This window comes from Nerophis ophidion, linkage group LG13 (assembly GCF_033978795.1).
Source record: "Nerophis ophidion isolate RoL-2023_Sa linkage group LG13, RoL_Noph_v1.0, whole genome shotgun sequence".
Lineage (NCBI taxonomy): Eukaryota > Metazoa > Chordata > Actinopteri > Syngnathiformes > Syngnathidae > Nerophis > Nerophis ophidion.
Window position 1 is genome coordinate 61,289,496 of NC_084623.1, and position 16,506 is coordinate 61,306,001.

General features: G+C 38.0%; 2 protein-coding genes and 1 pseudogene across 12 annotated transcripts in view; 1 reads left to right on the forward strand and 2 right to left on the reverse strand.

Moving 5' to 3' along the window:
* phldb1b (pleckstrin homology-like domain, family B, member 1b) overlaps positions 1-1,799 on the reverse strand; it is a 90,816-nt gene extending 89,017 nt beyond the window's left edge. For 3 of the 7 annotated variants that reach the window (XM_061919343.1, XM_061919344.1, XM_061919345.1), the window contains exon 1: positions 1,329-1,793. The gene's annotated coding sequence lies outside the window, so the exon portion shown is untranslated. Of the gene's footprint in view, positions 1-1,328 lie in introns of all 7 variants that reach the window. The other 4 variants (XM_061919350.1, XM_061919346.1, XR_009809354.1 and 1 more) reach the window with 3 other exon arrangements.
* The window catches only part of LOC133564833 (pleckstrin homology-like domain family B member 1), a 689,899-nt pseudogene that overhangs the window by 560,946 nt on the left and 112,447 nt on the right, over positions 1-16,506 (forward strand).
* The window catches only part of LOC133564831 (ubiquitin carboxyl-terminal hydrolase 32-like), an 87,943-nt gene continuing 81,182 nt past the window's right edge, over positions 9,746-16,506 (reverse strand). For all 5 annotated transcript variants that reach the window (XM_061919341.1, XM_061919338.1, XM_061919340.1 and 2 more), the window contains one exon: positions 9,746-14,218. In XM_061919341.1, the coding sequence (XP_061775325.1) occupies positions 14,045-14,218 (174 nt within the window). In that variant the 3' untranslated portion in view covers positions 9,746-14,044. The remainder of the gene's footprint in view (positions 14,219-16,506) is intronic.

Genomic DNA, 16,506 nt, shown 5'->3' on the forward strand with positions numbered 1-16,506 from the left:
AACTTCCTGACAGCCTGACTAACTTCCTGTTGACTTAGCTAACTTCCTGTTGACTTAGCTAACTTCCTGACAGCCTGACTAACTTCCTGTTGACTTAGCTAACTTCCTGACAGCCTGACTAACTTCCTGTTGACTTAGCTAACTTCCTGTCAGCCTGACTAACTTCCTGACAGCCTGACTAACTTCCTGTTGACTTAGCTAACTTCCTGTCAGCCTGACTAACTTCCTGTTGACTTAGCTAACTTCCTGACAGCCTGACTAACTTCCTGTTGACATAGCTAACTTCCTGATGACTTAGCTAACTTCCTGACAGCCTGACTAACTTCCTGTTGACTTAGCTAACTTCCTGACAGCCTGACTAACTTCCTGTTGACTTAACTAACTTCCTGTCAGCCTGACTAACTTCATGTTGACTTAGCTAACTTCCTGTCAGCCTGACTAACTTCCTGACAGCCTGACTAACTTCCTGTTGACTTAGCTAACTTCCTGACAGCCTGACTAACTTCCTGTTGACTTAGCTAACTTCCTGACAGCCTGACTAACTTCCTGTTGACTTAGCTAACTTCCTGTTGACTTAGCTAACTTCCTGACAGCCTGACTAACTTCCTGTTGACTTAGCTAACTTCCTGTTGACTTAGCTAACTTCCTGACAGCCTGACTAACTTCCTGTTGACTTAGCTAACTTCCTGTCAGCCTGACTAACTTCTCCTTGGTTGCATATGAACTTGCATCATTTCTGCCATGCAGGTGTTTTAATGTTTGCAGCTTTTTTCTTCTGCATTTGCTTTTGACCTTGCAAGGTTCCTAGAAGTCCATCCATCCAGTTTCTACTGCTTGTCCCTCTCGGGGTGGCAGGGGTGCTAGAGCCTATCTCAGCTGCATTCTTCATGTGAGGAATGTTCTCACAGCCTGGATCTGAACTTTGTGTGTCTTTGCACCTTTGCTTCTATCAGCCACCCTACTTAATACGTGCAATAAGTGCTTCAGTTATACTTGCAATACTGCCTGAATTATACTGAAAATACTGCTTCAGCTCAAGTGAATACTTGTAATAGTTTATACTCATTTGGAATTTTCCTGAGGAAACTCTCCTGAAGGAATCAATAAAGTATTATCTATACTATTTTCAAGTTGAGTTTATAATAGCAACAATTGTTAAAAGAAGGCATGATTGTAGCTGAGCTAGGCGCCAGCACCCCCCGCGACCCCTAAAAGGGAATAAGCGGTAGAAAATGGATGGATGGATGTTAAAAGAAGAGTTTAAAGGTGTAAGAATGTCAGAAAGATGACATTGTAGTCATGCTGCAGAGAAGATAATAAACACTTACTTCAAGCGGGATCAACAAGATCGACGTTTAAAGGCAGCATGGGATGAAAAAGTCCACATTAAACTACAAAAAGTGTCCAAAAGCCAAAGTGTGGCTCCAACGTGCACTTTGTCCTCCTTTTCTTCTTTCCCTCGCTCCAAAATTAAAGAATGTTTCTCACACAAAGTTTAAAGTGTTTCAGTGCTGATGAGGAGGACAACAGACAAGTTAGATGAGGTTTTTAAAGCAAGAAAGATGAAGTTTAAAAGCAAGAAAGATGAAGTTTAAAAGCAAGAAAGATGAAGTTTAAAAGCAAGAAAGATGAAGTTTAAAAGCAAGAAAGATGAAGTTTAAAAGCAAGAAAGATGAAGTTTAAAAGCAAGAAAGATGAAGTTTAAAAGCAAGAAAGATGAAGTTTAAAAGCAAGAAAGATGAAGTTTCAGCCGACCAAGCAGAGGGGAAAAGGGGCGGAGTCTAAACAGGACCGGAAGCGAGTTGAGAAATCCGAGCGCAGATCAGGGATGGCCACGCCCCCCGCTCACCAGAGTTCATTTGATTGGTCGCGGCAAAGTCCTTTCTTCTTCTGCTGCTGTCTCGCTGATTTCTCATGCAGTGTTAAAGCGCCACTTTTGCCCCCAGTGGTCACTGAGGGAACACGACCCTCTGTCTGGTTGATGACGTCACCCGCTGAAGGAAGGAAGCATCATGAAGGTGAAGATGTCGTCATGGTGACCAATGTACACACTGACAGTCGTCATGGTGACAAATGTACACACTGACAGTCGTCATGGTGACAAATGTACACACTGACAGTCGTCATGGTGACAAATGTACACACTGACAGTCGTCATGGTGACAAATGTACACACTGACAGTCGTCATGGTGACAAATGTACACACTGACAGTCATCATGGTGACAAATGTACACACTGACAGTCGTCATCATGACAAATGTACACACTGACAGTCGTCATGGTGACAAATGTACACACTGACAGTCGTCATGGTGACAAATGTACACACTGACAGTCGTCATGGTGACAAATGTACACACTGACAGTCGTCATGGTGACAAATGTACACACTGACAGTCGTCATGGTGACAAATGTACACACTGACAGTCGTCATGGTGACAAATGTAGACACTGACAGTCGTCATGGTGACAAATGTAGACACTGACAGTCGTCATGGTGACAAATGTACACACTGACAGTCGTCATGGTGACAAATGTAGACACTGACAGTCGTCATGGTGACAAATGTACACACTGACAGTCGTCATGGTGACAAATGTAGACACTGACAGTCGTCATGGTGACAAATGTAGACACTGACAGTCGTCATGGTGACAAATGTACACACTGACAGTCGTCATGGTGACAAATGTACACACTGACAGTCGTCATCATGACAAATGTACACACTGACAGTCATCATGGTGACAAATGTACACACTGACAGTCGTCATCATGACAAATGTACACACTGACAGTCGTCATGGTGACAAATGTACACACTGACAGTCGTCATGGTGACAAATGTACACACTGACAGTCGTCATGGTGACAAATGTACACACTGACAGTCGTCATAGTGACAAATGTACACACTGACAGTCGTCATGGTGACAAATGTACACACTGACAGTCGTCATGGTGACAAATGTAGACACTGACAGTCGTCATGGTGACAAATGTAGACACTGACAGTCGTCATGGTGACAAATGTACACACTGACAGTCGTCATGGTGACAAATGTAGACACTGACAGTCGTCATGGTGACAAATGTACACACTGACAGTCGTCATGGTGACAAATGTAGACACTGACAGTCGTCATGGTGACAAATGTAGACACTGACAGTCGTCATGGTGACAAATGTACACACTGACAGTCGTCATGGTGACAAATGTACACACAGACAGTCGTCATGGTGACAAATGTACACACTGACAGTCGTCATCATGACAAATGTACACACTGACAGTCGTCATGGTGACAAATGTACACACTGACAGTCGTCATGGTGACAAATGTAGACAGGTAAAAAAGGTGTCCTAGCAGGTAAAAAAGAGTCATAGTTAGTAATACACTATTATACACTATTGTTCTTTTTGATTCTTTGTATAAATGTCTAATGATAATGTCAATGAGGGATTTGTAATCACTGCTATGCTGAAATGATAACTAATATTGATACTGTTGTTGATAATATTCACTACTTTTGTTTTGTTCTGTGTGGTGTTTGTGTCTCCTCTCAATTGTTGTGTTTATTGCAGTTCTGAGTGTTGCTGGCTCAGCTTTGCTTCTGGAATTGTTTGCATTGTTATAATATTGTTGTGTAGTGCTTTGTTGGATTGATTAAAAATAAAAGTTTTAAAAATGGGAATCGATTCTGAATCGCACAACGTATTCGATTCGATTCGAATCCATTTTTTCCCACACTCCTAATAAGTGTAAATATATATTTGTATGGATATGCATGTAATGTAGGATCTACTTTTGAATGTATGTCAAACATGTAGAATCTACTATTTGTCGCTGTAAAGTACTTTTGTACACATGAAGTACAGAAAGTACATGTGATGTACGGAAAATATACGTGATGTGCATAAAGTACACGTGATGTAATGGAAAGTACATGTGATGTACATAAAGTACACGTGATGTGATGTAAAGTACATGTGATGTACATAAAGTACACATGATGTGATGTAAAGTACATGTGATGTACATAAAGTACACGTGATGTAATGGAAAGTACATGTGATGTACATAAAGTACACATGATGTGATGTAAAGTACATGTGATGTACATAAAGTACACGTGATGTAATGGAAAGTACATGTGATGTACATAAAGTACACATGATGTGATGTAAAGTACATGTGATGTACATAAAGTATACATGATGTGATGTAAAGTACATGTGATGTACATAAAGTACTTGTGATGTGATGTAAAGTACATGTGATGTACATAAAGTACACATGATGTGATGTAAAGTACGTGATGTACATAAAGTACACATGATGTGATGTAAAGTACATGTGATGTACATAAAGTACACATGATGTGATGTAAAGTACATGTGATGTACATAAAGTACACGTGATGTGATGTAAAGTACATGTGATGTACATAAAGTACTTGTGATGTGATGGAAAGAACATGTGATGTACATAAAGTACACGTGATGTGATGTAAAGTACATGTGATGTACATAAAGTACTTGTGATGTGATGTAAAGTACATGTGATGTACATAAAGTACACATGATGTGATGTAAAGTACATGTGATGTACATAAAGTACACGTGATGTGATGTAAAGTACATGTGATGTACATAAAGTACTTGTGATGTAATGGAAAGTACATGTGATGTACATAAAGTACTTGTGATGTGATGTAAAGTACATGTGATGTACATAAAGTACACATGATGTGATGTAAAGTACATGTGATGTACATAAAGTACACATGATGTGATATAAAGTACATGTGATGTACATAAAGTACACATGATGTGATGTAAAGTACGTGATGTACATAAAGTACACATGATGTGATGTAAAGTACATGTGATGTACATAAAGTACACATGATGTGATGTAAAGTACATGTGATGTACATAAAGTACACGTGATGTGATGTAAAGTACATGTGATGTACATAAAGTACACATGATGTGATGTAAAGTACGTGATGTACATAAAGTACACATGATGTGATGTAAAGTACATGTGATGTACTTAAAGTACACATGATGTGATGTAAAGTACATGTGATGTACATAAAGTACACGTGATGTGATGTAAAGTACATGTGATGTACATAAAGTACTTGTGATGTGATGTAAAGTACATGTGATGTACATAAAGTACACATGATGTGATGTAAAGTACATGTGATGTACATAAAGTACACGTGATGTGATGTAAAGTACATGTGATGTACATAAAGTACTTGTGATGTAATGGAAAGTACATGTGATGTACATAAAGTACTTGTGATGTGATGTAAAGTACATGTGATGTACATAAAGTACACATGATGTGATGTAAAGTACATGTGATGTACATAAAGTACACGTGATGTGATGTAAAGTACATGTGATGTACATAAAGTACTTGTGATGTGATGTAAAGTACATGTGATGTACATAAAGTACTTGTGATGTGATGTAAAGTACATGTGATGTACTTAAAGTACACATGATGTGATGTAAAGTACATGTGATGTACTTAAAGTACACGTGATGTGATGTAAAGTACATGTGATGTACATAAAGTACACATGATGTGATGTAAAGTACATGTGATGTACATAAAGTACACATGATGTGATGTAAAGTACATGTGATGTACTTAAAGTACACGTGATGTGATGTAAAGTACATGTGATGTACATAAAGTACACGTGATGTGATGTAAAGTACATGTGATGTACATAAAGTAATTGTGATGTAATGGAAAGTACATGTGATGTACATAAAGTACTTGTGATGTGATGTAAAGTATATGTGATGTACATAAAGTACACATGATGTGATGTAAAGTACATGTGATGTACATAAAGTACACATGATGTGATGTAAAGTACATGTGATGTACATAAAGTACACGTGATGTGATGTAAAGTACATGTGATGTACATAAAGTACTTGTGATGTGATGGAAAGTACATGTGATGTACATAAAGTACACGTGATGTGATGTAAAGTACATGTGATGTACATAAAGTACTTGTGATGTGATGTAAAGTACATGTGATGTACATAAAGTACACATGATGTGATGTAAAGTACATGTGATGTACATAAAGTACACGTGATGTGATGTAAAGTACATGTGATGTACATAAAGTACTTGTGATGTAATGGAAAGTACATGTGATGTACATAAAGTACTTGTGATGTGATGTAAAGTACATGTGATGTACATAAAGTACACATGATGTGATGTAAAGTACATGTGATGTACATAAAGTACACGTGATGTGATGTAAAGTACATGTGATGTACATAAAGTACTTGTGATGTGATGTAAAGTACATGTGATGTACATAAAGTACTTGTGATGTGATGTAAAGTACATGTGATGTACTTAAAGTACACATGATGTGATGTAAAGTACATGTGATGTACTTAAAGTACACGTGATGTGATGTAAAGTACATGTGATGTACATAAAGTACTTGTGATGTGATGTAAAGTACATGTGATGTACTTAAAGTACACGTGATGTGATGTAAAGTACATGTGATGTACTTAAAGTACACGTGATGTGATGTAAAGTACATGTGATGTACATAAAGTACTTGTGATGTGATGTAAAGTACATGTGATGTACATAAAGTACACATGATGTGATGTAAAGTACATGTGATGTACATAAAGTACACGTGATGTAATGTAAAGTACATGTGATGTACATAAAGTACTTGTGATGTGATGTAAAGTACATGTGATGTACTTAAAGTACACATGATGTAATGGAAAGTACATGTGATGTACATAAAGTACACATGATGTGATGTAAAGTACATGTGATGTACATAAAGTACTTGTGATGTGATGTAAAGTACATGTGATGTACATAAAGTACTTGTGATGTGATGTAAAGTGCATGTGATGTACATAAAGTACTTGTGATGTGATGTAAAGTACATGTGATGTACATAAAGTACTTGTGATGTGATGTAAAGTACATGTGATGTACTTAAAGTACACATGATGTAATGGAAAGTACATGTGATGTACATAAAGTACACATGATGTGATGTAAAGTACATGTGATGTACATAAAGTACTTGTGATGTGATGTAAAGTGCATGTGATGTACATAAAGTACTTGTGATGTGATGTAAAGTACATGTGATGTACATAAAGTACTTGTGATGTGATGTAAAGTACATGTGATGTACATAAAGTACTTGTGATGTGATGTAAAGTACATGTGATGTACTTAAAGCACACGTGATGTGATGTAAAGTACATGTGATGTACATAAAGTACTTGTGATGTGATGTAAAGTACATGTGATGTACATAAAGTACTTGTGATGTGATGTAAAGTACATGTGATGTACTTAAAGTACACATGATGTGATGTAAAGTACATGTGATGTACATAAAGTACACATGATGTGATGTAAAGTACATGTGATGTACATAAAGTACACGTGATGTGATGTAAAGTACATGTGATGTACATAAAGTACACGTGATGTGATGTAAAGTACATGTGATGTACATAAAGTACACATGATGTTATGTAAAGTACATGTGATGTACTTAACGTACACATGATGTGATGTAAAGTACATGTGATGTACTTAAAGTACACATGATGTGATGTAAAGTACATGTGATGTACATAAAGTACACATGATGTGATGTAAAGTACATGTGATGTACTTAAAGTACACGTGATGTGATGTAAAGTACACGTGATGTACTTAAAGTACACGTGATGTGATGTAAAGTACATGTGATGTACATAAAGTACACATGATGTGATGTAAAGTACATGTGATGTACTTAAAGTACACGTGATGTGATGTAAAGTACATGTGATGTACTTAAAGTACACGTGATGTGATGTAAAGTACATGTGATGTACATAAAGTACACATGATGTGATGTAAAGTACATGTGATGTACTTAAAGTACACGTGATGTGATGTAAAGTACATGTGATGTACTTAAAGTACACATGATGTGATGTAAAGTACATGTGATGTACATAAAGTACACATGATGTGATGTAAAGTACATGTGATGTACATAAAGTACACATGATGTGATGTAAAGTACATGTGATGTACATAAAGTACACATGATGTGATGTAAAGTACATGTGATGTACATAAAGTACACATGATGTGATGTAAAGTACATGTGATGTACATAAAGTACACGTGATGTGATGTAAAGTACATGTGATGTACATAAAGTACACATGATGTGATGTACATAAAGTACACATGATGTGATGTAAAGTACATGTGATGTACATAAAGTACACATGATGTGATGTAAAGTACATGTGATGTACATAAAGTACACATGATGTGATGTAAAGTACATGTGATGTACATAAAGTACTTGTGATGTGATGTAAAGTACATGTGATGTACATAAAGTACACATGATGTGATGCAAAGTACATGTGATGTACCTAAAGTACACATGATGTGATGTAAAGTACATGTGATGTACATAAAGTACACATGATGTGATGTAAAGTACATGTGATGTACATAAAGTACACATGATGTGATGTACATAAAGTACACATGATGTGATGTAAAGTACATGTGATGTACATAAAGTACACGTGATGTGATGTAAAGTACATGTGATGTACTTAAAGTACACGTGATGTGATGTAAAGTACATGTGATGTACATAAAGTACACATGATGTGATGTAAAGTACATGTGATGTACATAAAGTACACATGATGTGATGCAAAGTACATGTGATGTACCTAAAGTACACATGATGTGATGTAAAGTACATGTGATGTACATAAAGTACACATGATGTGATGTAAAGTACATGTGATGTACATAAAGTACACATGATGTGATGTAAAGTACATGTGATGTACATAAAGTACACGTGATGTGATGTAAAGTACATGTGATGTACATAAAGTACACATGATGTGATGTAAAGTACATGTGATGTACATAAAGTACTTGTGATGTGATGTAAAGTACATGTGATGTACATAAAGTACACGTGATGTGATGTAAAGTACATGTGATGTACATAAAGTACACATGATGTGATGTAAAGTACATGTGATGTACTTAAAGTACACATGATGTGATGTAAAGTACATGTGATGTACTTAAAGTACACATGATGTGATGTAAAGTACATGTGATGTACATAAAGTACTTGTGATGTGATGTAAAGTACATGTGATGTACATAAAGTACTTGTGATGTGATGTAAAGTACATGTGATGTACATAAAGTACACATGATGTGATGTAAAGTACATGTGATGTACATAAAGTACTTGTGATGTGATGTAAAGTACATGTGATGTACATAAAGTACTTGTGATGTGATGTAAAGTACATGTGATGTACTTAAAGTACACATGATGTGATGTAAAGTACATGTGATGTACATAAAGTACTTGTGATGTGATGTAAAGTACATGTGATGTACATAAAGTACACGTGATGTGATGTAAAGTACATGTGATGTACATAAAGTACACATGATGTGATGTAAAGTACATGTGATGTACATAAAGTACACGTGATGTGATGTAAAGTACATGTGATGTACATAAAGTACTTGTGATGTGATGTAAAGTACATGTGATGTACATAAAGTACTTGTGATGTACATACAGTCATTACTTTCTAATGATCAATCAGCATAAAAAACAAAAACAAAAAACACGTCCTTTGGAGTCACTTCCATTTTGAAGTCTTTGTTTCTCTTTTCTCCCTTTTGGCTGCCAATGAGCCACACAAGTACACAGAAGAAGTATGTACATAGTTCAGAGTCACCAAGTACACAGAAGAAGTATGTACATACTTCAGAGTCACCAAGTACACAGAAGAAGTATGTACATAGTTCAGAGTCACCAAGTACACAGAAGAAGTATCTACATAGTTCAGAGTCACCAAGTACACAGAAGAAGTATGTACATAGTTCAGAGTCACCAAGTACACAGAAGAAGTATGTACATAGTTCAGAGTCACCAAGTACACAGAAGAAGTATGTACATAGTTCAGTCACCAAGTACACAGAAGAAGTATCTACATAGTTCAGAGTCACCAAGTACACAGAAGAAGTATGTACATAGTTCAGAGTCACCAAGTACACAGAAGAAGTATGTACATAGTTCAGAGTCACCAAGTACACAGAAGAAGTATGTACATACTTCAGAGTCACCAAGTACACAGAAGGAGTATGTACATAGTTCAGAGTCACCAAGTACACAGAAGAAGTATGTACATAATTCAGAGTCACCAAGTACACAGAAGAAGTATGTACATAATTCAGTCACCAAGTACACAGAAGAAGTATGTACATAGTTCAGAGTCACCAAGTACACAGAAGAAGTATGTACATTATTCAGAGTCACCAAGTACACAGAAGAAGTATGTACATAATTCAGTCACCAAGTACACAGAAGAAGTATGTACATTATTCAGAGTCACCAAGTACACAGAAGAAGTATGTACATAGTTCAGTCACCAAGTACACAGAAGAAGTATGTACATAGTTCAGAGTCACCAAGTACACAGAAGAAGTATGTACATTATTCAGAGTCACCAAGTACACAGAAGAAGTATGTACATAGTTCAGAGTCACCAAGTACACAGAAGAAGTATGTACATAATTCAGTCACCAAGTACACAGAAGAAGTATGTACATAATTCAGAGTCACCAAGTACACAGAAGAAGTATGTACATAGTTCAGAGTCACCAGGTACACAGAAGAAGTATGTACATAATTCAGTCACCAAGTACACAGAAGAAGTATGTACATAGTTCAGTCACCAAGTACACAGAAGAAGTACGTACATAGTTCAGAGTCACCAAGTACACAGAAGAAGTATGTACATAGTTCAGTCACCAAGTACACAGAAGACGTACGTACATAGTTCAGAGTCACCAAGTACACAGAAGAAGTATGTACATTATTCAGGGTCACCAAGTACACAGAAGAAGTATGTACATTATTCAGAGTCACCAAGTACACAGAAGAAGTATGTACATAGTTCAGTCACCAAGTACACAGAAGAAGTATGAACATTATTCAGGGTCACCAAGTACACAGAAGAAGTATGTACATAGTTCAGAGTCACCAAGTACACAGAAGAAGTATGTACATAATTCAGAGTCACCAAGTACACAGAAGAAGTATGTACATAGTTCAGAGTCACCAAGTACACAGAAGAAGTATGTACATAATTCAGAGTCACCAAGTACACAGAAGTATGTACATAGTTCTGAGTCACCAAGTACACAGAAGAAGTATGTACATAATTCAGAGTCACCAAGTACACAGAAGAAGTATGTACATTATTCAGAGTCACCAAGTACACAGAAGAAGTATGTACATAGTTCAGAGTCACCAAGTACACAGAAGAAGTATGTACATAGTTCAGTCACCAAGTACACAGAAGAAGTATGTACATAGTTCAGAGTCACCAAGTACACAGAAGAAGTATGTACATAGTTCAGTCACCAAGTACACAGAAGAAGTATGTACATAATTCAGAGTCACCAAGTACACAGAAGAAGTATGAACATTATTCAGGGTCACCAAGTACACAGAAGAAGTATGAACATTATTCAGAGTCACCAAGTACACAGAAGAAGTATGTACATAGTTCAGAGTCACCAAGTACACAGAAGAAGTATGTACATAGTTCAGAGTCACCAAGTACACAGAAGAAGTATGTACATAGTTCAGAGTCACCAAGTACACAGAAGAAGTATGTACATTATTCAGAGTCACCAAGTACACAGAAGAAGTATGTACATAGTTCAGAGTCACCAAGTACACAGAAGAAGTATGTACATAGTTCAGGGTCACCAAGTACACAGAAGAAGTATGTACATAATTCAGAGTCACCAAGTACACAGAAGAAGTATGTACTTAGTTCAGGGTCACCAAGTACACAGAAGAAGTATGTACATAATTCAGAGTCACCAAGTACACAGTAGAAGTATGTACATAATTCAGAGTCACCAAGTACACAGAAGAAGTATGTACATAGTTCAGAGTCACCAAGTACACAGAAGAAGTATGTACATAGTTCAGAGTCACCAAGTACACAGAAGAAGTATGTACATTATTCAGAGTCACCAAGTACACAGAAGAAGTATGTACATAGTTCAGAGTCACCAAGTACACAGAAGAAGTATGTACATAGTTCAGGGTCACCAAGTACACAGAAGAAGTATGTACATAATTCAGAGTCACCAAGTACACAGAAGAAGTATGTACTTAGTTCAGGGTCACCAAGTACACAGAAGAAGTATGTACATAATTCAGAGTCACCAAGTACACAGAAGAAGTATGTACATAGTTCAGAGTCACCAAGTACACAGAAGAAGTATGTACTTAGTTCAGGGTCACCAAGTACACAGAAGAAGTATGTACATTATTCAGAGTCACCAAGTACACAGAAGAAGTATGTACTTAGTTCAGGGTCACCAAGTACACAGAAGAAGTATGTACATAATTCAGGGTCACCAAGTACACAGAAGAAGTATGTACATTATTCAGAGTCACCAAGTACACAGAAGAAGTATGTACATTATTCAGAGTCACCAAGTACACAGAAGAAGTATGTACATTATTCAGAGTCACCAAGTACACAGAAGAAGTATGTACATTATTCAGAGTCACCAAGTACATTTGGGGAGTACCAATGTCAGGGGGCGGGGCTAAAGGTGTTGGCAAAGTGCGCTCAGAGTCCAGTGTTGTCACTTCTTCTTGAAAAGGTTATTTCCTTCCAATCAAGCGGAAGGAGAAATGATCAGAGTAATAATTAGTCATTCTTTACAATATTGAACATGATCAGAGTAATACTTTGTCATTCTTTACAATATTATGCATGATCAGAGTAATACTTTGTCATTCTTTACAATATTACGCATGATCAGAGTAATACTTTGTCATTCTTTACAGTATTGAACATGATGAGAGTACTACTTAGTCATTCTTTACAATATTATGCATGATCAGAGTAATACTTTGTCATTTTTTACAATAATGTACATTATCAGAGTACTACTTTGTCATTCTTTATAATTTAGCACATGATCAGAGTACTACTTAGTCATTCTTTACAATATTATGCATGATCAGAGTACTACTTTGTCATTCTTTACAATATTATGCACAGAGTACTACTTAGTCATTCTTTACAATATTATGCATGATCAGAGTAATACTTTGTCATTTTTTATAATAATGTACATTATCGGAGTACTACTTAGTCATTCTTTACAATATTATGCACAATCAGAGTACTACTTAGTCATTCTTTACAGTATTATGCACGATCAGAGTACTACTTAGTCATTCTTTACAGTATAATGCATGATCAGAGTACTACTTAGTCATTCTCTACAGTATAATGCATGATCAGAGTACTACTTAGTCATTCTTTACAGTATTATGCACGATCAGAGTACTACTTAGTCATTCTTTACAGTATTATGCACGATCAGAGTACTACTTAGTCATTCTTTACAGTATAATGCATGATCAGAGTACTACTTAGTCATTCTTTACAATATTATGCACAATCAGAGTACTACTTAGTCATTCTTTACAGTATTATGCACGATCAGAGTACTACTTAGTCATTCTTTACAGTATAATGCATGATCAGAGTACTACTTAGTCATTCTCTACAGTATAATGCATGATCAGAGTACTACTTAGTCATTCTTTACAGTATTATGCACGATCAGAGTACTACTTAGTCATTCTTTACAGTATTATGCACGATCAGAGTACTACTTAGTCATTCTTTACAGTATAATGCATGATCAGAGTACTACTTAGTCATTCTTTACAATATTATGCACAATCAGAGTACTACTTAGTCATTCTTTACAGTATTATGCACGATCAGAGTACTACTTAGTCATTCTTTACAGTATAATGCATGATCAGAGTACTACTTAGTCATTCTCTACAGTCCACCTGCTACTTAGAAGACCAAGTGGATCACTGGAGGACACAATATTTCTTGTAGTCTGACTCAAAGTCTTCATCCATGCTACTGGTGTCGGCCATCTTCTTGCCGTCAGTCCTTGGCAGGAAGTGGGAGTAGTTGACTTCCTGTTGCTCGTAGAAGAGGATGTACGCCGAGTCAGTGTCAATCTCCGCAGAATGTACTTCCTGGAAGAAGATCATGGATTCAGTTAGAGTCACTAACAACAGCACAGTCCTGGACGGCAAAGCTGCTGGATCAGAGACTTCCTGTCGGACCGTGGGACCGCAGTTGGGCCTCAGGTCTCTGCAGACCTCAGCCTAAACATCAGCTCTCAGGGTTTGTACGGAGCCCTCTGCTCCTCACTTAGTACCCACAACTGCATCTCACCCAGACGACGCCACTTCAGTGGGAGTGCAGGGGGTTGGGGGTTCTGAGACTGGTGTGCTGATAACAACCTGGACCTGGACCTCAACATATCCAAGGCAAAGGAGGGGATTGTGGACTACAGGACAAGGAAGACTGATCTGATTATCGGGGAGGTGTGGAAAGTTCCTGGGCGTGTACATGAATGGAGCTCCAACCACGAGGAGGACCCAACCTGAGGATCCTCTGCAGGATCACCTTGAAGGGAGCTGTTCCACTGAGAGTTTAGAATCTGTGCGTAGGTCGCCAGCAGCAGCAGGTAGTAGAGAGGAGCATCAACAACACCCAAAGGAATATTGGTCACCCTCTGCCCCCCTACAGGACCTCCACTCACCGAGGGTTGGCAGCCTGACTAACCATGGCGGTTCTAGCACTTTCTTCTGAGTGCAGCAACACTGCTGAAGCTGTCTCTTCACCAGAACTGCAGACGCCGCACCAACCCACCGGTTCTTCCTTTCTCTCTGACTCAACCCTGGAGCCAGCAAACTGGAAACCTTCAACATCCTGGCTGGACATTAAAATTCTGTCCATTAAAGTTGTAAAGAAAATGGTTGACAGAGGTCAGCTCTGGCAAAGTCCAGTCCTCAGTGGAAACCTGTTTGACTTAGTGCCGACATTGGGGACTAGGTTCTGACGCGGGTCAGGCAGGGAACTAACAGTGCAGATCTGCCACTAGCCCACAGGACCCCTACCACCCCAGTCTCCTGGCACCTGGGACGAGGCTAAAGACCTTCTGATGGGGGACCAACAGACCGAGGAACAGCTCCAGGATGCTAAACTCTCCCACAGTCCGTCCCCACTAATACATTGTCTTTTTATTTCTCTGACACTAAAGCAAAGTGACATAAAAATGCTGGACCGCTCAAGTCTTTGTCAAGGTCAACTTACCAAGTCAGCAGGGGGCCGACCTTCTGTTGGTGTGTGTGACACTTACCTTACAACTGCTGTCATTGTAACAGTACCACTTGGTGTGTGACACTTACCTTACAACTGCTGTCATTGTAACAGTACCACTTGGTGTGTGACACTTACCTTACAACTGCTGTCATTGTAACAGTACCACCTGGTGTGTGACACTTACCTTACAACTGCTGTCATTGTAACAGTACCACTTGGTGTGTGACACTTACCTTACAACTGCTGTCACTGTAACAGTACCACTTGGTGTGTGACACTTACCTTACAACTGCTGTCATTGTAACAGTACCACTTGGTGTGTGACACTTACCTTACAACTGCTGTCATTGTAACAGTACCACCTGGTGTGTGACACTTACCTTACAACTGCTGTCATTGTAACAGTACCACTTGGTGTGTGACACTTACCTTACAACTGCTGTCATTGCAACAGTACCACTTGGTGTGTGACACTTACCTTACAACTGCTGTCATTGTAACAGTACCACTTGGTGTGTGACACTTACCTTACAACTGCTGTCACTGTAACAGTACCACTTGGTGTGTGACACTTACCTTACAACTGCTGTCATTGTAACAGTACCACTTGGTGTGTGACACTTACCTTACAACTGCTGTCATTGTAACAGTACCACTTGGTGTGTGACACTTACCTTACAACTGCTGTCACTGTAACAGTACCACTTGGTGTGTGACACTTACCTTACAACTGCTGTCATTGTAACAGTACCACTTGGTGTGTGACACTTACCTTACAACTGCTGTCACTGTAACAGTACCACTTGGTGTGTGACACTTACCTTACAACTGCTGTCACTGTAACAGTACCACTTGGTGTGTGACACTTACCTTACAACTGCTGTCATTGTAACAGTACCACTTGGTGTGTGACACTTACCTTACAACTGCTGTCATTGTAACAGTACCACTTGGTGTGTGACACTTACCTTACAACTGCTGTCACTGTAACAGTACCACTTGGTGTGTGACACTTACCTTACAACTGCTGTCATTGTAACAGTACCACTTGGTGTGTGACACTTACCTTACAACTGCTGTCACTGTAACAGTACCACTTGGTGTGTGACACTTACCTTACAACTGCTGTCATTGTAACAGTACCACTTGGTGT